Genomic DNA, 25,056 nt, shown 5'->3' with positions numbered 1-25,056 from the left:
GACCAGCCAAGAGAAAGCAGTGCTGGAGCCCATCATGGCTAAGGTGGTAAAATTCATGTCGAGTGCTTTGAGTGACAGCAGTCAACAGGAACTCAAATGCTTGTTTTACATAACTAATCAAAATGGAAACCAATGCAGCAACTGAAGGCCTTAGGCACACGTGGAACTCTGTGTTTGAGCCTCTTACATCAGTAAATTTTATGAAATCAAGATATAGATTAAGCACTGGGCATGATGACACACACCTATGATCTCAGCACCCAGGACACAGGAGTGGCAAGAGGGTCACAGTTTGAGGCCAGCCCAAGCGTAGCGAGCTGGAGACCAGCCTCAGTAACAGTGAGACCCCGCCTCAAAACAAGGCCAATAGGTCAAGCACTTGCTGCCAAGCTCACAAGCATGCACCCACATGCTAGATAATGAAATTTTAAAAGGCTATTAGCTGGCTTGCCGGTGTCCACCTGTAAACCCAGCACTGAGGAGGCTGGGTACAAGGATTGCTATGAGTTTGAGACTAGCCTGGGCTACATACAGAGTGCTAAGCTAGCCAGCCCACAGAAGACCCTGTGTTTCACTCCAACATGTACCAAAAAGGGGAGTGGCTTTTCCTAGTGAAGTTTCTAGACAATATTATATACACGGCTTGTACTGTACTTCTATTGGTCCACATCACTCTGACACTGCCTTGATGAGGGTCACAGTCATGGTGACTCATCCCATGCTAATTCGTTCTTGCTAATACAAGTTATGCTACAGGCACCTCCTGGCACAGGCATTGTAATTAGTGTTACACGACAGTGTAAATACTCACTGACAGAAATAGATGTTATATGCCTTTAAAACTAATTCCTACTGCTTGTTTATTTATTTTCAGAATGTCTCCCTCAGAATTATGCATCCCCCTCTTTGGTACTTCCCCATACCTAAAAGTCAAAACATTTTGGGCACATTGTAAAAGTTGTGTATCAAAAACAAAACGGACTGACAGTGGATGAACATGCTGAAGAGATGGAGCGGTGTTATGGGAGAGGGCCCGAGGAATTACCTGGAAAGTATCAATCAGCCAAGGTGGGCAAGGGAACGGACGGCAGGAGCGACTGGCATGGTCGCACGTGGGTGTTACCGTAAGTCCATAGCATGCATTCTACTCCATAAATCCACACTGTTTAGAGATGAATTCTACCATAATTCCAAATTCTACTCCGTGGTATATACACTGTCTTCAAGTCAAACTCACAGTCCAGTTAAAGTACAAAGTAGTAGCGAAACAGAGGTTTGCTTCCCAACCTTCTAGAGGAGAAACGAGTCAATGGGAATGCCAGACTCCTCTAGGCCAACAGAAAGTGATTCCTTAAGCCTCTCAACACCGTCAATTATACCGTATTCTGCAGAAGTTAAGTGATTCTTTTTCCTGCTTCTTTATGTGGATGACTGAATATCATTTCTAAAATCTTGACTCTGGTTTATTTTGTTTTAAAAAGGAAGGATGAGTGGATATCGCTCACTGGTAAAGCACATGCTTACCTAAGGCCTCAGGTTTGTTTGCCCTCCAGCAACCTTCACTCCCGAAAGATGACTCTGTGCACGCACACTTGTGTATTTGTGTGTATATGTATGTAATTAGTGTTACACGACAGTGTAAATACTCACTGACAGAAATAGATGTTATATGCCTTTAAAACTAATTCCTACTGCTTGTTTATTTATTTTCAGAATGTCTCCCTCAGAATTATGCATGCCCCTCTTTGGTACTTCCCCATACCTAAAAGTCAAAACATTTTGGGCACATTGTAAAAGTTGTGTATCAAAAACAAAACGGATGAACATATGTGTGTGTATGTATATGTGTATATGTACATATGTATGTATGTATGTATGTATGTGTGTGTGTGTGTGTATGTATGTGTGTGTGCACTTGTGGACACGCATGCGTGTCTTTGTGTATATGCCCATGCTTTTAGGAATCTCACGAATGTTGCTGTCAATCTTTTATGGCCGTGCACTGTTCAGAGACACTTGCATTCTAAAATGCCACTTTTTGTTTGTCATAAGAAACCCCAGACAAGTCTCACTCAGTACCTGTGGCTCCTCCCAGCACTTTCAAGTCCCCCTTACCCTGAACCTCTCCCTCTCAGGGGCTGGGCTTCCCTTCCTCCAGGGTTCTCGTTTCCATATAACTCAGCTGTTTTGCCTACTCTTGGTTCTTCTCCTGGCTCCTGGCTCCTGGCTGGCCCTCTCTTGATTCCCATGTGCTCTCTTGGTCTAGCTCTCTGATGTCCCCACATCCTCTCATAACTCTGTTTAGTCTGCTGGCTGCGGTCAGTCTGGCCTCGGGCTAAATTCTTCTTCTTATCTAAAGTGAACCCTTTCAACCATACCTGGAAGGAAGCACCCATGTCCTCATCTTCCTTTCTTATTGATATCAGTTCCAAATTTCATCTCATTCTTACGAATCTGGAGTTTAACACAGGCAACACGGAACCTACTGAAGAGCACCAAGTGACTGAGACTTCAGACACCGGCTCTAAGGAGCCCTGATGTTATCTCCTTCCTGCAGGTCTGAGAGTCCTAACTTCAGCACTTTGTCCTAACTTGGTTTGCAAGGTCACTGTCCTCTAAACCTAGCAGTCTAAGACAAGTATCACTTTCCAGTTGAAGGGTCTGCTGCAGGCAAATGTGCATATTTCCTTCTGGCATCCATTGTCTGCCTTCCCTTATCTTGAAAATCAATGACACAATGTTGATCTTGGAACGGAACATGTTTGTCCTGCCCCAAGTCTGGGAGAAAGCCTGCAGTAAAGTGTGAACACAATCCAGGTGTTACACCTAGTGTTCTTTGTAACCGAAAGTTCCTATCTGGCCAACCTTAAAGACACACTTCGAGGTCACAAACAAAGCAAAGTAAGTCTCCACATGGCAGCTGAACTCTGACCCAGGAAGTGGAATGCTTTGACTAAGCTCCCAGATGCTAATATACTCAACTCTAACTGTCTCAGATGAAGATGTATTTACTTAGAGGGAAGAGACATGCAGACCCTGAACAGTTCACACTGCACCCAAAATGTGAATGGGTTTATGTTTCCATAGAAAATAAATTATAAGATGTATCTACAGGCTCTGCCCCAACCTTCCTTCTTTGCTACAAAGAACATTGTGATTGAGACCAGGCAAACACCCTAGGAGCCAGAGGAGGCTGCTTGTATGAGACAGCAGTAACGTGACTATTTTAAGACTCTAATTTAAAAATCTTTTAAAATTTTACTTTTTATTATATTTAGTGTTGGGGGAGGTCAGCAACTTGTGGAGGTCAGAGGACAGCTTGTGAGCATTAATTCAGTTCTCCCCTTTCACCATGTGGAGCCTATGAGGACTTGGTGACACATGCCTTACCCTCTGGCCCAAGAATATCTGACTTTGTCACACACACACACACACACACACACACAGAGAGAGAGAGAGAGAGAGAGAGAGAGAGGGAGGGACGGAGGAGGAGGAGGAAGAGGAGGAGGAGGAGGAGAGGAGAGGAGAGGAGAGAATAGAATAGAAAAGAAAAAAGAAAGGCAGGCCAGGTGTGGCACATTCAAGAAGAATTTGAAACCAGCTTGGGCTTTAGTGCGGAGGAGGGGGCGGATAAGTATAGAAGCCACAGCATGAAAGGTTCCGTGCAGAAACCACAAACAGAACGTAATAACAAAGAATGAGTGTGTAAGAATGAAGTAAGACCCAGGAGCTAGCACATACTCAGGACACCGTAGGGGAGTCATCAATTTTTCATGTAGGGATTGAAATTCATGAGGAGTCGGCCTCCCAGTGGTGACATCCATTTCTGGACCTCCGTGCCCTTGCCCCAAGAAACAGATGAAACCCCATCTGTTCACCCTGCCATCTGGCAGGAAACAGCAGCAGCAAGATGTACCTGTCTCTGCCTTCTCTGAAATGGCCCAGGAATATGAGTTGGAGCCTTCCTTCTCGTCCATCCCCAGCTCCGGCCAGAACCAGGGAGTGCTAACAGGGTAGAGACAGGAGGGAATATCTGAACACTGCATCACTTGCGACTGAGGTGGGCGTTCCTCCCTCAGTGCTTGGACCAATACCCTAAGGAGACGTGCCAAGAGAAGAGACAAATCAGATCAGCAAACTAAGCAGGGGCGCAAACAGCAGCGCACAGCCTTAGCCGCTGGACTGTGGGGGAGAATGCTGTGAGCAAGCCAAGATCGTGAGAATGAATTAACTGACATTGTTATTTGTGTGCACATTTGTGTGATGTGTACATGTGTGTCTGTGTGAACATGTGCCACATGTGTGCAGAGACCTGAGGAGACCAGGAAAGGATGTCTTATTCCCTGGTGCTGGAACTTTAGATGCTGGGACCAAGCTCCAACCTTCTGTTTTTAATTTTATTGGTTTATTATTTTTGGATAGCTGGGAGTGGAACCTGGGATCTCACTGATGCTGGGTCAACAGTTGTAATGGTTATTTTGAGTTGTCACCTTGCTATAACGATGACAGTCTCAATGAAGGACTGTCTAATTAGGTGAGCTGTAGGCATGTCTGTGGAAGACTGTTTTGACTGCCTTAATCGATGTGGAAAGACCCATTATAATGTGGAATTATAAGCACTCTGTCCTCTTAGTTACTATTTGTCAGTGTACTTTACCACAGCAATAAGAAGGGATGGACCCACTGTCCCATGTATGCACCATACACACGCAAACAAATACAGTTACTTCTTTCAGGTATGTTGTCATGGTGGCAAGAAAAGTAACCAACACATATGTCAAGAATGAAATCTACTGCCAAGGACCTGGGCTGGTGTAGCCTGAAAGCCTCCTCCCTGAGGACTAATTTTCACAGTACCAGAAGGCCCTGTGCAAGCTTCTAAGCGGGGGAAACGACCAACAGCCCCACCCCGCTGTGATGCTTGTGAACCACAACACAACCAGCATGGCATGATTAGCCCTAAGGGTCAAGTGTGGTATGCATTCCTTGCTGGTAACTAAGCTATTTAGTCAGTGTTAAGGCCTGCATAACAATAAGGAAACCATGCTTGGTACTGGGAGCCTAGCCAACTACCTGGGGCCAGTGAGATCTCAGATCTTGGAGTACCTACAATCACCACTTTACCAAACCAACGTAATCCCTGACTTCATTCAAAATATTTATCCTTATACCCAGAGATAAATGTAGCTTTCGCCCCTCATCGAAGAAGCCTCTCTTTGCAACAGAGACCATTTCAGAAAGACAAAACAAATCAAATGCAGAGACAAAAGATTATGTAGTGCCCAGTCCAATGGATACATTTACTAAATAGTCTGCATCTAAGGCTTAGGAATATTACAGAAGGGGGCTGAGGGGATGGTAAAGTCCAGAGAAATGCAAGTTTGCTTTAAGATTGTGTCTTTTCGTAATTCGAGAGAGGCTATATCCATGAGGTCTCATCAACATGGCTCCCTAAACAAGACCTGAGTGACACCAATGGACATGCTAACACGGAAGGGGGGCTTCACAGGACTTCACTAGACAAGGAGCCTCAGGCAACCTGGCAATGCTAAGAGATATGGCCTTCCCCAGGGAAGAGGCTTCTGACATATCGAGTGGTGAGCCCTGAGATCATATTCATACAGGCAACATTATACGGACCAAGCAGACACACATGCACACACAGTACAATAACTAAAGAAAAAGAGGCCATGGATTTGAGAAAAAATAAGGAGGGAACATGAGAGGGGTTGGGGGAAGGAAAGGGAAGAAGGACATGATATATTATAATTCCAAAAATCAAAGTTATAAAATTAAAACAAATAATTCTGACATAGAAATTTTGTGTTAGTAGCAGTGAGTGAAATTATTTGGTTTAATTAGCTTTACCAATGGTAAATCTACGCAGAGAATGACTTACACTTGGAAATAGATGTTCGTGATTTATTATCATGGTTTCTTATTTACTAGGCAGATAGTCTTGTGATGTATTGTACTGAAGTGTAAGTTTTTTATACTGTGGCAGTTGTCTTTGATAAGCATCATAGTACATGATAATCATTAAAAAGTCATATATCAGAAACCTATGATTATGATTTTACACATATGCAAATACCTATTGAAAAAGAACGAAATCTACATATATGCCACAAAAATGGCAAATGGTTATTTTAAAAAACTAAAGGAAAGCATCAATAAAAACAAGAACTAGTAATGTTATATCTCATCTAAACTTAAAAGTTTGGTACAGTTTATAACTATTCTCAAGAATGCTAAGTCCTAGCTGGGTGTGGTGTGCACTTCTTTACCCAGCATTTAGGAGGCAGAGGTAGGCAGAGCTCTGGGTTCGATCGAGGTCAGCCTGGTCTACATAGTGAGTTCCAGGCTACATAGAGAAACCATGCCTCAAACAAGCAAATGAATAAGTAAATATAAAAATAAAAAAAGAGTGTAAGTATGGAGTCAGACATAGTGGTGCACTTGGGAGGCAGAGGCAGGCGGCTAGCCACCTAGTCTACAGAGAAAGTTGTAGGCCAGTCAGGGCTAGCTGGCTACATAGTGAGACTCTCTCAAAATACAGGGGGAGAGAAGACAAACAGATTCATACCATAATTCAGAGATATCAGAAGTGACATTTGAAAACAAGAAACCAGGACCAGAGAGAGGATGGGTCAGTGTGAGGCAAAGCTCTGTTCTTGGAGGCATTCCCTTGGGTCCCAGACAGATGCCCTTGCTCGCCAGCTGTGAAATCTTAGTCACATTAGCTCAGATCTCTGAGTCTCGGTTTCTTTGTTGTAAGAATGGAATCAGGTAACACTTGGGAGAAGGTAGCCTCTAAAGACAAAACATTAAATACGGCCCTCGTAAGCAGTCATGGCTGTCAGGCTAACTCCTGAATCCTGCTTTTCCCCGGAAGGCCCACTGCCTGACCAAAGGCACTTCTTGCTGTGTACTCTAAGTAGAAATTTAGTTGTGTCTACTCAGCTTAGGGCTCCATGTGCTTTCAGGTCTTAGTGCTTACGTTTTATCAATCCTAAATCAAACATATGCCTGGGACTGCCCCTGACTCTCACTGTTCTCCTTCTCGTCTCCTGTTAGATGTGGATGATATTCTCTTACCCTAACATCCCCATTGTTTATCATGTCTTTTGTAATTTCTCTAAAACTCTAAAGTTTGTGCTAACATCTTTTTTTAAGTTATATGTATATATGTATAGATAGTTTGCTTTCGTGTGTTTCTGTACATCATGTGTAGTCCTCTTACCAAAGGAAGCCATAAGAGGACATTGAATGCCCTGGAACCGGAGTTGCAGACAGTTGTGAACTGCCATGTGGGAGTTGGGAATTGAACCCGAGTCCTCTAGAAGGGCATGAAGGGCTCTCTTAATCACTGAGCCATCTCCCCGCTGCCCTGAATATGCTGCCTGCCCCGCCCCCACACCATATGCTCACTTCTAAGTTGCTTCTGCCAGCTCTTGCTGAGTGAATGCCTGCGCCTCTTGCTTGTGGCTGTGTCTGTGGCTATCCTATCAAGGATCACTCCTCACAGTGCTTGCTCTTACGAGGCATCCCACCTTACTTACTAGGCGGGGCTACTTTGGTAGCTTAGCAAGGAGCCATGTTTATAAATGCTATAGGACCTCTTCAAGTGAGTGCACAGCAAGAAAAGCTCGCTGCCCCTTCTACTGGCCACGTCCCTATACTGCAACTCATCCCGCCACTTTCAAGAGCAGCCACATTCAAGAGACTTGTACTATGTGACATATTCCGTTCCAATGCTCTCTTTGGGTTCCTTGTTCAGATACAAGGGGTCGTTCCTAGTTCCCACAGGCCGGTTAAAATTCAAGCCGGGGTTGGGGATTTAGCTCAGTATTAGAGTGCTTGCCTATGGGTTCTGTCCCTAGCTCCGAAAAAAAAAGAAAGAAAGAAAAAAAAAAAAGAAAAATTCAAGCCCACTGGTTGAATACCCCCATTATGTTTTCAAAAATAGACATTGAAACACGTAACATTTGTTGAACATTTAATGAGGGTTGGGAATATGCTAGCATTCTGTGCGTGTTTTATTCCATTTGCATTGAAACCCTATCATCTTTCCTATCTTATGGATAGGGAACAGACATAAAGATATATAATCTGCTCAGGCGTATGTCGTAAGCCTCGGAATTGGGATTGGACCCAGAAGTGAGCGTTAATCTCTGTAAACTGCCATTCCTTCTTTCAAAGTTCCTGTCCTCTGCCATCACAGAATCAGGGAATGGCTGCAGAACAACACACTTTCTCTTACAGTGAGAAACCCTGAGACCAATCAATTACTTTACAATATAGGGGTGTGGGGAAAGAGAGGGTGAGTGTTTACGGAAGTGCACAGATGCATGTATACCATGGTGTGTGGACGGGCGGCCAGAAGACAGCCTGGGGTATCAGCCGTTACCCTCTCCCTTGAGACAGGGTCTCTTGTTCCTCGCTGCATCTGCCAGGGTAGCCACCATGAAAGCCATGAGCTTTCAGGATTTCTTCTGTTTCCCTCCCATTTCACTGCAGAAGTTCTAGGATCACAGGTGTGCACTCCACGCCTGGGTTCTTGGGATCCCAACCCAGGTCCACGCACTTGTACGGCAAGTTCTTTACCACTGAGCCATCTTCCCAGGCTTCTCAGTAGATTTTTTTTTTTAACAAGCAGAAACATTAGATGGCAATCTCAGTTATGTTTTATACTGTATTGTAGTATTAAAATATTTGATTAGTCATTTGTGAAATCGTTGACTTTCTACTGATAGCAAGATGCTGGGCATTTTAAAGATACAATATATTTATTCCTATTATCATTTAAAAACAGGATTCCTCTTGGAGAAGGGCTAACTCCCAAGCCAGAATTACAAACAGAATTGAGAACTGGTCACAGAGATAAAGAAGTATCTGTGAGGAGGAAAAGAAGAAAGAGTGGGAGTTGAGCAGGGATCTCAAAGCCACAGGATGAATGCACACTTTCTTATGACATCATAACTCCGTGCTGAAATGAACAGATGTTATACAGAACACCAAATAACACACAATGACTTAGGTTCGAATAAACAACTCTGGAGGAAAGAGATTATGAAACTGCACGTGAAGATGACCAGGATGTCGGAGTATAAGGATAGCATCAACAATGCTGCGGTGCTAACTGTATACTGTGCTCTCGGTAACCCATGTATTTCCATAGCAATCCCACTAAACAACATGCCCTAGATAAGGAAACTCAAGTAATAAAGGTTGGGCTACGCATTCACAGCCATATTATTCTCAGAATCAGGACTTAAACACAGTAGAGAGCTCTGGGGAGGGCTCTGAATGAACAGACTCCATGACAAGTAGAAGGTGAGCCACACATTGGAGAGTATGGACAAGTTAGGGGAGGCAGGGAGGGGGGCGGCCGCTGTCAACCTTAGGAAGGCCTGGTCACCGTGGAGGCAAAGCTAACACAGCTGACAAGGAAACGTCCTCAGAGAGCGTATTTAAATGGAATAAGCAGTGTATTGCAGGACCCAGGGCACTCTACCCCGGCCTCGCTTCTTCCTTGCTGTAGGGTTTCGTTCAAGTTATTTCACGCATGCACAGCTATTACTGCCCAACTGGAACTGACACTTTTATGGCAACAGAAAATGTCTTTTGCAATCCTCACAGCCCAGCCCAGCCCAGAGCATATAAAAGTTATAAATATCTGCATGTCCAACTGAACTATAACACTAAAATTTCACTTTCACTGCCTCTCACCGAAGGACACAGATGTAAAAACAAACACATTACATAAGATGGTATTTTAAACTTACTTAACAAACCCACAAATACTAGCTGGTGGGAAACAGAGAGACAAGGAAAACTTGAGAACAGGTTACTTCTGTCCCTGAGAGATTAAATATGATTGGAACAGGGCAGCAAACTCCCAGAAGCACATACGCATTAGTTGTTTTTACAGTGAATTAAGTCATCGGACTCATTCTGCTCTCTGACATCACAATGTGAGAAAATTCTGAGTTTGTAATTACAAATGTCTGTGCTATGCACACTGAAAGAATGCACTTCAGATGCAAAGGAAACACAGTAGGTGCTTTACGTCCTAGGCTAATGTAGACGGGGTCAACTGTAACCTGAGCTTTCCATTCTGTTTCTTTTCTTCCAGTTTTGCTTGAGACTTTAACCTGGGCCTTTCCTGACTCTTTTTCCTACATAGAAAAGCGCATTTACCCTAGGAAATTCCGGGCCTGTGATGAAAGTGAGCTGGGAGCCTGCGAAACAAGGGTGTAGGACTGGTACCACACACGTGTGACCATGCTCAGTGTAGGACTGGTACCACACACGTGTGACCATGCTCAGTGTAGGACTGGTACCACACAAGTATGGTCATGCTTAGTGAATAAAATAAAATTAGTAAAATAAGTATTACTAATAGGACACTCCTGACATCTTATAGCTAAGTAGTGGGAGTGACACCTTGTGACACAGAGTAAAAATGGCGACATACTTGGGCAGTGTGAACATAAGCATGAAATGTGGACCGGGAAGACAATAGTATCGTTATTACTGACTTCTGAAGAATTTTTAATCTAGATTTATCTCAAAACCAGATCCAAGCTGCGAATGACAATGCAGCCTATAATCTCAGCGCGTGGGAGGCAAAGGCAGGAGGAAGATCCTGAGTTCAAGGTCAGTCTGGGCTACATGGAGAGTTCCAAGAGTAAATCCTGGTCTCAAAACAAACAAAATTCCAAAGAAACAGAAATTGAGGGAGAAAGAGAAGGGAAACAGAGGGAGGGAGGCCCAGAGGAAGGAGAAAGGAAACCACGATCAATTCTAAAGAGTTGGGTGTGGTGGTGGATGCCTGCAATTCCAGCACGCAGGAGGATCAGGAGTTCAAAGTATGGGTGGGTTACACACATAGCAAGGCCCTGTTTAAGAAGATGAAGAAAAACCCTGGGAGCAAATAGCTCAGTGGTAGATACCTTAACTTAGCATGTGCAAAGTCCTAGGTTTTAGGCTCAGTAGTACACACACACACAGACACAGACACACACACACACACACACACACACACACACCCCAGGAAAACAGAAAGAATACATTCTGAAGATCTCTAGCCATAGAAGTTTTTTATTTTCTCTTGAATGATTTCCTCTGGGCATGTTCTTCTCCTTATCATGATTGAAAATCCCTACCTTAAAAATCTTCCTAAAAGCTACATAACTTGGCAGGGTTCCATCAAAATAAAAAATGGGGGTGGGGGAAAGCATAATGGATCCTAAAAACATAAAACCCCAATTCAATCAGCGAAACTTAAAAATAAAGCATGTTGGAACAAGGCTACCAAATGTTTCCATGTTGACGCTCCCATGAATTTTAAAGGCCAAGTTTCCATGGATTGCTGCAAAAGGAAAATCACTGTCCTTTAGCCAACACTCCTGGAGTGCCTACTACGCGCACCACCAGGCTTACTGTAGAGAAAAGTGGGGGAGGAAGGTTAGTAGGGTAAAGGATAAAAGAAACGAGACAGGTAGCTTGGAATCCTGGGACATTCCAAGACACAAACATACCAGTACAAACCGGTAGCAAAAGACAGGCTTTCAGTAAGGGCTGCCACTAAGCAGGGCGTGGGAAAGCAGGAGAAGAGCACAGCAAGTGTTGCCCAGGCTGGCTCTGAACTCCATTCTCCTGCCTGTGCACTCAAAGCGCTCTTACAGACTAAACACTAAGCCTGGTAAGAAAAGAATGCTGGACTCCAAATACCGAGAACTGTACTCTGATTCGCACTCGATTGATAACTGGTTTGAAATACTTAGCTAAGATATGTGTTCCCTGTGGACTTTGATTTCTTTAGCAGTAAAATCTCAGGATTTGATAGTGAAGATTCTTCTCTCTTGTATAGCTCTACTAAAAATGTATGCCATGCTCCTTTAAGTACTGAAATATTTTACTTATAATTTCACTGAAAAGATGTAACTAATGGCTGTGTGTGCACATGACTCTTAATACAACTATTGACATAGAAGGCGATGAGAACCGTATCACTGATATTAAGTCAACGTGGGGCAGTTTGAGGAAATCCAATACTGTTCACAACCTGAGTGGATCAGGGTGCGGCCAGCTCCCTTTCGGCCCCTGTGAACTGAACATGGCGAGGGGCACAACTCTTCTTTCCTACAAGAAGCTGTGGTGTGGCACCACAGTCATGATTTGTTAGTTTTGATCCATGTTTTTAAACAGATGTGCAGACTTTAGCGCTGAAATGCTGCATCACAATGTGCTTTTGTGAATCTTGAACTTGACTAAACTTGGGTTATTTTCTTTCAGCTTTCATTGAAATAAAATTAGAGGATTTTTAAAAAAAAACTCATATATTTCTTTGTATTTTTCTAGGTTTTTACAGTTCCCTATATTAATTTTTTCATTTAAATGTCTCAGTGACAGTGTCACTTAGATACAATTCTAATCATACAACTCAGCCACCTTAAATAGTAGAACAATAACAACCCGTTCTAGAACATTTTCATCTCCCTTAAACCCCTCACTTCATTCACGTCCAGCTAGTGACCCCTCCCTATTCCCCAGTGTCCCCCACAGCCTTCCTCAACCACTCAAACCACCAACCTCCACTGTGAGGCAGAAGGTCTGGCACAGGCTCAATGGCAGCCGGAGCTACAGTGAGTTCCAGGCCAACCTAGGGCTGTAATGTGAGATCCTGCCAAAACCAAACCAAAACAAACCAAAAGCTCCACTAACCTGCCTGTCCCCGTAGATTTACCTATTCTAGACATTCTATATAAATCTTAGCAGGTGTGTTGGCACACATTTTTAATCACAGCACTCGGAAGGCAGAGGCCAAGACCAGCCTGGTTTATATAGGGAACTCCAGGACTACATAGAGAGACCCTGATTCAAAAACAAAAAGATGGATGGATGGGTGGATGGATGGATGGATGGATGGATGGATGGATGGATGGATGGGATCATGCAATTCCTAGTCTTTGTGACTATTTTTCCCTATCATGGTGCTGCCACGGAATGTCTACGATGCGTCACGCTTTATTTGTGCAGATGACTCATAGCACAACTCTTACACCATAACAAACTGACAAATAAAGCAATCAAATGTAAACATATCATTTCCTTTGATTGCCAATATTTCACTGTAAGGACAGAACCACATTATGTATTCATCCATGAACTGATAAACATCCTGGCAGTTCTTAGAGTATTATGAGTAATGTTGTTACAGATATTTGTGTACAAGTTTTCATTTGAACCCCTTTCAGATTTTTGTTCGTCTGATTTAAGGCAGGGTCTCATATTTCCCACTCTGGCCTTGAATCTGCTATATAACCAAGGATGTTCTCAGACTTCTGCTCCTCCCGCCTCTAGCCTGTAACTGTCAGCATTCCAGATGGGTACCCCGGGAGCTGATTTGTTTCCCTAGGTCAAAGGAAAGCTACAAGGTTGGATACAATGCACTGAGCTGAATGATACTTTTGTTTAACTGATTAAGGAGCAGTCAACCAACATGCTACATTTCCCACCAGCAATTCAGAAGATTTGGGACTCAGTATCCCTAAGAATGAAATCTGTGGCTTCCACTTTTTTTTTTTTTTTTTCAGGACTGCTGTCAGTTTTGAGCCAACTTGGGTTACATAGAAGTTCCAAGCCAGCCTGGGCTACAGAGTGAAACACTGCTTCAAAGACAGTAGATAACCAGGTGTGGGGGTAGCACATGCCTGTAATCCCAGGGAGGCCAAGGCAGGAGGATTGTCCTGAGTTCAAGTCCATAATGGGCAGCAGCATGGCTAGGGTTGTAGACATAGTTCATCAGTGTATGAGACCCTGGTTCCCCTGCAGCCCCCACCCAAAAGCACCAGATGTGGACATATGCTTATAAAGTCTTAACATGGTGTCAGTGCAGATACTGTCCTTGTTCCTGACAGCTCTTTACTTAGCCTACTCTGGGGAGGTAGAATGACATCTGACTGGTAAATTTGGTAATAATGTTGGCTGGAAGGAGAAGTTCAGGCATAAAACACTCGCCTAGCATGTGCAAGGCTGGAGGATCAGTCCTCAGCTCTGCAAATAAATATGGATTTAAAAAAAAAGATTGTGGGGTTGGGGATTTGGCTCAGTGGTGGAGCTTGCCTTAGGCAACCCAAGGCCCTGGGTTGGGTCCCCAGCTCTGAAAAAAAAAAAAAAAAATTATACCTACCTTTCTCCTGCCTTGTGCCTGTCAACTGAGACTATGCTGTACTACTCTGCTACTTCAGGACGCCTGTCTCCTGTATCTTTAAAGAAGACACTGGATCGCATTAGGAATGAAGGAACAGATAGCCAGAGGAGGATAGCTGGAATGCTACAGAACCACAGCAGAAAGATGATAAACTGTCAGAGGAACTCGGCACACATCAGCTTGGCTAGACGGGAAGATATGGGAAGCCCAGTCTTGCCTCTCAATGTGTGCTCCCCCTACTTCAGTTCAGGTCCTCCTGTAGAACTGAAGAGCACATCGCTCACCGATGTCCCAAGCCCACACCCGTTCATAACCTCTCTGAAACCATCTTCCTAACTATTTCCTACTAATCCTGTAAACCTATGAAATAATCAGTTCACCTGCCTCTCAAACCCAGGAGACGATCATCATCATCCTCACCGTCATCTATGTGCCCGTGTGTGGGTTGGTGTGTGTGAGTGCAGGTGCCCAGAGGCATGGGATCCATGACCTCTGTAGACCAGGCTGCCTTTGAACTGGAGTTACAGACGAGCGTGAGCTATCTGATATAGGTGTTAGGAATAAACTCATGTCCTCTGCAAGAGAGTACACACTCTGAGCCCTGAGACTAACGGCATGCACCACCATGACTGACTAAGCAGCCAGTCCTCAGAATTGCTTGAACACCCCTCTGGTCTCTAGGACCCTATTTAAAAAAAGAAAAAAAAAACTCAATATAATTGCTGTAACCTAGAGAATTGAGAAATTCTACAATGCCAGTTCTCAAGAGCCCAAGATTGGAGACCTCCATGACAGAGCTATAGGATGACAGAAACAAGCACAATTGAACTGTTTCATAATGTTTCCTTCTATGTCTTCTGGAGTCTAAATTGGGAAGGTACCATTAAAGACCAACATGGTGATGGCTCAGCAGGCAAAAGCACTGGACTCAAACCTGACAACCGTAGCTCTGCCCCAGAATGAAGGTCAAAAATGACAGAAGGGACGCTATAACCGTGTTCTTGACCTTGACTTCATATTCACGATGCCTACAGAGCCCCCTCGGCCCCACAGAGTAGCATCTAGATTTTGGTAAACTGCCATTAAGGAGGCAGAGGCAGAATTTTTGTGAGTTCAAGGCCAGCCTGGTCTGTAGAATCCCAGGCCAGCCAGGAACTAATCAACAACAACAACAACAACAACCAGAACAACAACAACATCAATTTAATTCCATATACTACTTACTATATTATAAAATTATACTCACCAATAAGATTTCATATATATTTCCCTCCTTCCTTCCTTCCTTTCTTTCTCTTTCTTTCTTTCTTTCTTTCTTTCTTTCTTTCTTTCCTTCTTTCTTTCTTGTTTTTGTTTCTTTTGAGACAGGGTTTTTCTAGATTCCCCTGGTTTTCCTAGAACTCACTCTGTAGACCAGGCTGCCCTTGAGCTGCTTGCCTCTCTGCCTCCCAAATGCTGGGCTTAAAAGTGTGCACTACCACCACCTGGATGCATGTTCATGTCCTTTATTAAAAAACAATTAAACTCACATAAAACCATTTGTTTTTTTAAAATATTTTAAAAAATAAAAACAATTTTAAAAATTACCAATGTATTTGTGGGTATATGTGCACATGCATTTGTGTGTGCATGAGAGAGAGAGAGAGAGAGAGAGAGAGAGAGAGAGAGTGTGTGTGTGTGTGTGTGTGTGTGTGCATGCACAAGTACCACATATGGTGGTCAGAGAACAACCTTGGGAGTAGGTTCTCTCCTTCCATGCTGGTCCCCAGGATTGAACTCAAGTCTTCATGCTTGGTGGCAAGCCTCTTTACTTGCTAAGCCTTGTTATTGGCCCATGTCTATATTTGAAGGATTTGATTTTTTCATCAGATATCTTGGCAGAGACTTACACAAAGTGCTCTGTGTGAGCAATGGCCCCACAATCCCACCATACTTAGTAACATTCAGATTACCTAGACTCCACCATCAAGTGTCAACTTGACAGGCAGTAATGCCACATCCAGAATCACTCATGAGCCTACACATTTTAACGGTATTCAGCACAGTGGCAGATTTTCTCATATATACATTATAGTATGCTCCCTTGCATGGGTTAGGGTTAATTAAAATTCCTTTCTTTAATTCAACTAGGGTAAAGTCTAATTTAATCTCATATGGCAAAACCAATTTAACTGTATCATCCAACCTAAGTGGAGCCCATGTCAGCTTATCTCCTTCTCTTCCAAATAAGGAGCAGAGGCAGTGTCTTCACTAAAGCCTCTCAGTGCCTCACATATCCTTCTCAAGTCTCTCCCGCATTCCAGAACTAGATTAATCTTCAGGAAACACTGCCTCTCTGTCTCACATAATAAAAACAGTGGCTGCACTTATTTGTGGAATTAATAATTCTTCATGTCTCAAAAATCCATAATGACACGTTACTGCCTGCTGCCCAGCTTAGTTTCAGGTCATCCCATCTTAGGTTTTTACGGAGCATCAAAACATTTTCTTCGGCACTCTGAAATGAATCTGCAACACCCCACTACCGGTATCTCCAGATCTCTCACAGCCGGCTACGACAGAAAATGACAGCGGTTTGAATCAGCACCGTATCCACCCGGCTTCAACTCAGCTTCACCGTTGGTGATCCTTCTAGTCAGCGAGCGCCCACAACCACATACCTCTCTACATTGACCCTTCACCTCCAGACCCACCTATGCCTGCTCAGAGCCTCAACGGGACCACAACAGCGATTACCGCACGTCCCATGGAAGCCTCACCTCCGAGGAATGGCTCTGCGTCTGCTATTCTAAGGTGATCTTCCTGCCTGAATGAAGTTAGCACCTCCCCTACTTCATTACAGAGTATGCTTGTAAGCAAGGCTATTCCCAGCTCATTCTGCACTGAGACGCTCTCCAGTATAAAGCACGAGCTTCTTTACCTAATCCTAAATCAAGGCTAACTTCGGACTCTGAAAACTCATCCACAGGAACGACTCTTCAACTCTTTGCTCTAAAGCACACAGAGGACAAAAACTGATGTTTAAAACAAACAGAATACCCTCAAGATTCTAGAGAGAGGTATAGAGAACAATTTGTGAAGGTATCAAAAATATAAGGTAGCCAGGCATGGCAGCACCCGCTGTGATCCAGCACTCAGGAGGCAAGAGACATGCCATCCACAGACAGGCGTCTGTCTGCACTGCTGGCTCTGACCAACCAGGGCTACACCGGGAGCCTCTACAGAAAGGGAAACCGATAATACAAATGCTACTGGAGAACACTTTCCAGTGCTTTTCTGCAGGGACTGCTGGTAGATTATGCCTTTTCATTTTCCCCTCAAAACGATGTGTGGTTGGCATAGGTGGGGTAGAAATGTCCTCATGTCCCCTGGAGGTGTCCGGCTTCCTGGCCATCACACTTGTCAATATAGACAGAAGACATCATGGACCCTGACTGCCAAATAAGCTTCTAAGTTTCTTAGAGAGGAGAACAAAAAAGTTTTTTTTTCCAATAATTAGGATTTTAAAATTACCTTTTTTCCTCTTTGGGGAATCACTTTTTATAATTGAAGAGAGGAGCACTGTAAATAGGATTTTTAAGGCCCACCACATCCAGAGTGTTCCAACCTTTCACTTCTCCTTGGCAGGCTGAATAGGCACAAGTCAGAAGAGGAAACACAGTGGCGTGAGGCTCTTTCAAAATCTCTTTCAGACACTCCTGAGGCAAGGGCCCAGTGTGAGCTCCTCCGCAACGGCTTCTCCAAGCACCGAGCTTTAAGTGGAGCATCCCAGGTGCGCGCGTGCCCTTAGTTCATCTGCTGACATTCCTAGCATGGTTGTTCCTTCAGCCCGGATAAGGGCCCCTGAAGCAGAACTTGGCTCTCTACCTAGTTCCGCCTACCTTTTCAGGTTGTCAGGGAGGGTGAAGCTTGCATAAAGCTCTCCACGGCATGGCTAAGGATTATAAGAATCAAATATCCAAACTACTGTTCAACTGTCTTCCTGACAACCTGAGTTTAAGCTCCTGCCCTACATGGTGGAAGCAAAGACCAACTCTCACAGGTTCTCCTTCGACCTCCCTGTGTGCCTGTGTCGCATGTGTCCCCTGGGACACAGACAGACAGGCAGACAGACAGACAGACAGACACACACACACACAAATGTAATTTTAAAAGCTTTGTTTGTTTGTTTGTTTGTTTGTTTAGTTCTCAGTACTCAAAACAATAAAAGTCACTAAGTATCCGAGGAAGGATGCCGCCAATTTGTGGCCTTCTTCCCGCTCCATCCTCTCTAGTCCTGGGATCACAAGCCTGGTCATTTCCTCTGCTGAGTATGCGGGCAGAAATGATGTGAGCTACTTTCTTGAGTCCTTAAAACTTACATACATTATACTGGGATTAAATAAATCTTTTCCATATTCTGTGAGTGGAAAAAAAAACCCTCTAAAATCTTTTTACAGACTAAATTCTCCTTGAGAAATCTTTAGCAATGACTTCAGTTCACCCAGTCATTCTATTAAGTCTACAGTGGTCAGACTGTACCTGTGAAAGACAGAGACTGTGAACAAGGAACGACTGGACACAAAGAACAGCAAGCCCTAAAGCGCCTCGAAGCAACACTCTCCATACCCAGGAAAACAGCATCCGGTTGCATCATAAAGGGCACATATTTTAAGGGAACCAGTGACTTCAAAAGGCTACAAAAGTACCTTAAGAGGTTACTGTGCTTTGATTCAAATTAGATCACATCCACCTACTGACACTGAGTTCTCAAAACACAGCCAATATAGAAAAAGGAAACACTGATCTACTAGGCGGTAGTTTCCCAGGGGAAAAGATATACTTAAAAGATAAGGTATATTTTGAGATAAAATTAATTATTTTTCTACTTACTTTTTTTGAGACAAGGTCTTACCTCCTATGTAGTGCAAGAATAGCCACGGGCTCACAGAGATCCACTGTCTCTGCCTCTCTTAAAGGCTGGAATTAAAGGTGCACCGCCTTATTCACTGTGGTATTAATTCTTACGCTCATAGAAACCGTCAAAATGTCAATGCCCAAGTGTCAATAAAGGTTACTAATTTGCTACTGTTTCAGAATTCTTACTAGACAGTGTGACAGGGAAAGTGGGGACTCGTCAGCATTTTGCTAGGTACACACTATCTTTCCATTCCAAATGGCCAGCAATGACAGAAAACAGGAAGTCCTAAGATAGCATGGTGCAGTAGCACAGTGGTAACATGACAAGAGGTTTCTATCTCCAAATATGGCAATTTCAAAATCATGCCTAAAACACTTTAGAAATCTCCAACTATCATCAAATGTCAGAATTTTAAAATATACCATGTTTTTAAAAAATTCAATATAAATTACTCCAATTGCTTAGAAAATAAAAGTAGGTCATCCCATGGGGATAACCACAAGAAAAGTCTATATTAATGTAATGTATTAATGCATTAATGTAAACCAAGAAGGCTCAAAACTGAAGGGAAAGCAGCATAACAATTTAAAGACACCAGACCAGTGGGGTGTGGTGTCATGAACCTTTAATCCTAGAGCTTGGGAGGCAGAGGCAGGCGAATCACTGAGTTCGAGCTAGCCTGGTCTACAAAGTGGGTTCTAGGATAGCCAGGGCTACCCAGTGCAACCCAGTTTTGAAAATCAAAACAACCAACCAACAAACAAGACACCAGACCTTCTCAGTCAGAAATCTCTTTCTGGAAGTGGTTCAAACATTAATGGAGCTTTTTAAAGAAACAGAAAAATTGCCAGGTTAGCAGTTTTCTTCCTCAAATAACTAAAATAAACTTACTAGGGCCGATTTGCAGGAAACAGTGTGTTTTAATTTTCTTCTAGCTGTGCTGTCCAGGCTGACCACAGGCTCCAGGGCTCAAGTGAGCTCCCTTTCTCAGCCTCTGACCTAGCTGGAACCACAGGTCCACGCTACTTCATCCAGCTTGGTTTTCCTCAAGAAAAAACATGTTTTTAAAAAAATTTTTCTTCTTTTAGTTTTTTTGGTTAGGTTTTAGAAACAGGGTCACCTTATGTTACCTAAGGTGTTCAGCAGGTCAACTCACTATCCTCCTACCTCCACATCTTGAGTGCTGCTTTCGAAAAATACAAGTTTTATTACATTGTCTAAGCTACAGAGCAGGACTGTGTAAGATACACCTGTATTATATAAGATACATGGGTATTAAAGTGGTTAAGATGAAACAAATGGACAAGACGATCACAGTGTCAGTTACTCTGGAGCCACCCAGACAGGGCTACAATGTATCATTTAGCCGAAAGCTTGCACTGCTCTAACTGTTGCTCCATGCTCGGCATTAGCTCAGTCTAGCGGCTCAGTTTGCTGGTCTTCCTGCAAATTCCGTACTTTGTATCTTTCTGCCTGTGTCTTCAATGTTCTCTCCAGGGTCCTGAATTAAATTCTTTTTATCAATCCAAAAGCAGCCGATAGACAACTGTCTAGTTTTAAATGCAAATGAAAACACTACCAGAATGTAAACATCTCTTTCACAAAAATTAGTCCTTCCACCTTCTTTAATTCCCCATTTGCTCCTGTAAACAGGCAGCCTTACAGTGTGCTGTTCTATACCAGATAGAAAGTCTGTTTGCTGATTAAGGAAGCAGACATGTTTTTGTATTAAATTATAAGAAGTATTAATTGGGAAATTTATTAGAACACAAGAGTCAAGACAGAACCAATGCTGGGTCAGGCTGATCCCCACATGGGTCAGCTGGATTCCATGTTACTTCAGCTTAACCGTGACGGTTTCATTTGACTCACCACACCTGCTGCAAAGCAGCTCCTGGCAGGTACCTAGATGATGTGCCAGCGACTTTATATAAAGCTACCACACTTCCTTTTAACAAACATAAACTGGGTTCCCACGATTTCAAAGCCAAAATAGCATATCCTCTCTCATTCTATATTTTGCCTAAAAATTTACATTGTCCTTGATAGGAAACACCAAGCTACAGAGGACATCTCCAAAACCACTAGCTAAAAGTGAACTGGTTCAGCAAATAGCCAGTTTCAACCCAGCAACACAGGTGCCCAACCTGTTTCACAACAAAGTTCAAGCATTTCACAGGGCCTTCCCAAGTGCTCCCTACTCAATGCCAACAGGCTGAGTAGACAAAGACTCTTACAGCCCCGATACAGTGTTGACGCACAGGTGTCACGATGACACCCCAGGAAATGACTGAGCCCTCTATTCATCTTATGATACTCACTAAACAAGCACTGAACATCAGTGCTCATTAAAGGAGCGAAGTTTGATGTAAGTACTGAACAGGAAGAGACTTCTTTTTTTTAAAAAAATGATTTTTAAAAAATTTATTTATTTAATGTATGTGAGTGAGTACACTGTAGCTGTTTACAGACACACCAGAAGAAGGCATCCAATCCCATTACAGATGGTTGTGAGCCACCATGTGGTTGTGGTTGCTGGGATTTGAACTCAGGACCTCTGGAAGAGCAGTCAGTGCTCTTAATCTCTGAGCCATCTCTCTGGTCTAGGAAGAGACTTCTTAGAACCCTCTTCCTGCATAGAATCTTCTTAGTTTGAGAATGGAAACACTTAGAAAAAGGAGAAAGAAACAAACAATTGTTTTTTTTCTTGTATCCCAAGAGAATCTGACTCTTGGGGTAGAAAGACATTTTAAGCATCAAACAATAATGTTATAGCTACGTGCCAGCCACTGAAGGAGGCACTGGCTACAGGTGACTCTTGGACAACTGTAACAGGGTCAGTCCTAATCAAGATGTGCTATGAGTGTTAACCACGTCAGAGCTGCAGATTTAGCAGGAAATCTTGAAGAATATGGCAGTAACTATGATACACAGAGGAGTAAAGCCACTAGGGCCATTTCCCCCTGATAAGCGGGACTGCTAGTAAAGTCTTAGAATCATCTTCCAAGTCTTTGGATGTCTTTGACTCTGATGCAAACCAGAACTGTCGTTTAGTATTTCCCAATTTCAGTTCTCATTTAAAAACTACCAATAAATAAATAAATAAATAAATAAAACCCAGTAGTTTCCTTTCTCAAGCAATTTGATTATAATAACTTAATAAGAAAAATAATTTAAAACCAACCATAAAGAAACCAACAGGCACTATTAGAGAGAAAAATTACTTCAAAGGCACAAAAATTGCACAAGATACAGAAGCCCCAACGGCTAAGCAATTGTGATTAAAAAAATACTTTAATTAAGCTTTTCTAAAAATGTAGGTCTAATGCTGCTGATGAGATTCACTTTAAAAGTGAAATGGACATTTATTTCATTTCTTAGCATCTGGGCTCTAGGGATGGGGTGCCTTCTGTATTACTCAAGTACCTGCAAATGCAGACAAATACACCATTAACACCATGCAGAGGGCAGCAACCAGACTCATGGCAAAGGCCTGCAACCCCACTGCAATCCCAGTGTTGCCGAGTTAACGGAGGGTAAGGGCTCAGGTAGGAAGGCATCTGTGACAAAAACATGGGAAACCTGAGTCCTGATCCCCAAAGATATACATCCATAACCCCAGTGTGTAGGGGATAGAGGCAGGCGAATCCCTGGAGACTGATGGCCAGTCAGCCCAGCAGGATCTGTGAGCTCCAGGTTCAGGAACAAAACATGTCTCAGAAAAACAGTGGACGGTGACAGTCATGCAACATCGCACTACACAGGCACACACCCATACACAAACAAAAACAGGGGGCTGGGGAGGTAGCTCTGAGGCAGAGCCCTTGCCCAGCAAGCGCAAAGCTCAGGGTTTAACCCCTAACAAAGAAGGAGGACGATAAATATAACTTTCCTACCATCAACTACTCGAAAGGGAAATAAATCCCACCCTAAGTTTCCTAGGACTGATTGGGCTGTGGTCCACAGGTATTGTGAAAGTTTTAAAAATGGTGCTAGGTATGGAATTCTGGGCCTTACACATGCTAAGTGGTCTACCACTGAGCTATATCCCCTTGCCTTAAGAGGCTTATTTTAAAGGTGAAAAACTCAAGGATACACTTGGTAAGTGAATTTTGTTATTGCTCTGATATTTAAAAAAATCATTCTGGGGGAAGGGCTGGGAGGAGAAGAGGGAGGGACGGCAAGGATCGTGATGTAAAGTTAATTAAATTAATTAATTAATAAAGAATTCTAAAAATCATTCTGCCATAATCAATTGTTAAATAGCTCTGGGAGGGATGTAAATCTAGAATACTTCTGAGTTTATCAAAATGCCCTTTTGGGGGAGGGGCAGAACCTTTCTTTTTTTTCTTTTCATGAGACATGGTTCTACTATATCCTAAACTAGCCTTGAACTCTATGCATCCCAGGCTGGCATCGAACTGGTGGGTCCTCCGCCTCCTGGATGCTAGGATTACAGACTTTCCCTACCATGCCTGGCTAGAATATTTTAATAAGGAAAGGATGTTAAAAAACAAAACAGGGGGTTGGGGATTTGGCTCAGTGGAAGAACACTTGCCTAGCAAGCGCAAGGCCCTGGGTTCGGTCCCCAGCTCCGAAAAAAAGAAAAAGAAAAAAACAAAAACAAAAACAAAACAAACAAAACACCAAAAAACCCCAGAAACTTAACAAAAATTAAGATCAGTGAATAACAGTTAATAGCTTCTACAGTGTACTAACTTACCATGCAAAAAAGGCCATCTTCAGGTGTCAGTTCTTTATGCCCTAGAGTTTCATCAGCTAAGGATAAGCTTCAGGCTACTTGGCAGGTGACACATTCCTCAGAAACTCTTTCCTTGTGCATTTAAATGCCAAGCTCAATTATGCTGCCAGCAGAGTAAGCAGAAAGGATTGTACGTATTTTAAACTAAGAAGTTGATTGGCCGCGGCTTCCTGCCTTGATGGAAGGATAATGGGCAAAGCTTTGAGTACGATCCCCAAACACCGAAATCACTCTCAAAGAAAAGGATCTTCCAATACTGCCCCAAAGACTGCCAAAATTCCCATTAGGGCAACCTATTTTTAGTCTCTGCAATCGGCCTTTTAAATTGCATTCTACAGTACAATGTGCTTAACTAAGTTTACACAGAGAATAAAGAAGCTTCCTAAGACCTTAATCCTTTTAAACATAGGAAGGAATTTTAAGCTTTCAGATATTAATTTTTTTCAGCCTTAAATTTCGGTCTTGCAAACATGCATACTAAAAAAGAAAAGGTAAATCTTGGCCCAGAAGGAGGAAAGAAGGGAAGCACTAGGCGGTTTCTGACAACCAAAGAGGTAGCTGTGGAGGGGAAAGAAGGTATGAGAGCAAATAAAAGCCATCCGCAAGGAAGCCAGCACAGACGACGGGCCACCGAACAGAGACACCGACGCGGAGTAGAAGCCGCAGGGTCTCCGGGGAGGGGAGCGCGCGCGGAGAAATTGGCGCGACGCGCGACAACCGCGTACCCGCAGAAAAGCGGGGAAAACAGGAGAGCCGAGAGGGGGCGGATGCGAGGGGACCCGCTGCAACTCCCGGGAGGACAGCGCCCGGGGAGGAGCCAACGACTCTCCCCAGCTCGGCGGCAGTCGCCAGCCGGCAGGTCCCCTGCAGCCTGGCTGCTCGTCTCACCTGGGCATCCGAGGCATCGCAAGGGCTACCGCCGGGCGCCGAGTCTGTTTCCAGCCCGGCTCGCTGACATGGCGGCCGACGAGCTGTCACACCGCCGGCTCGGGTCTCCCGCCGCACTGGAGGATCAGACACCTCTAGCCTTCCCGCCCCGCCTCCCTCTGCGCACCCCTCCCGGCTGGCCGCCGGACCGAGGAGCATAGAGTGAGATCGCGGCTAGAGAGGAAGTGCGGAGGGCGGGCGACCATAGAGTTCCAGCCCGGACACACCCGGAGAGTCCACTCACAG

The 25,056-nt window shown here is 43.7% G+C and overlaps 1 protein-coding gene across 1 annotated transcript in view; it reads right to left on the bottom strand.

Moving 5' to 3' along the window:
• Cnst (consortin, connexin sorting protein) overlaps positions 1-25,050 on the bottom strand; it is an 82,089-nt gene extending 57,039 nt beyond the window's left edge. Inside the window, exon 1 of the mRNA XM_032915798.1 lies at positions 24,772-25,050. Within this exon, the coding sequence (XP_032771689.1) occupies positions 24,772-24,969 (198 nt within the window). The 5' untranslated portion in view covers positions 24,970-25,050. The remainder of the gene's footprint in view (positions 1-24,771) is intronic.
• Positions 25,051-25,056: the final 6 nt, after the last annotated feature.

Source organism: Rattus rattus, chromosome 10 (assembly GCF_011064425.1).
Source record: "Rattus rattus isolate New Zealand chromosome 10, Rrattus_CSIRO_v1, whole genome shotgun sequence".
Taxonomy (NCBI): Eukaryota; Metazoa; Chordata; class Mammalia; order Rodentia; family Muridae; genus Rattus; species Rattus rattus.
This window is presented reverse-complemented; position numbering and strand designations above follow the sequence as displayed.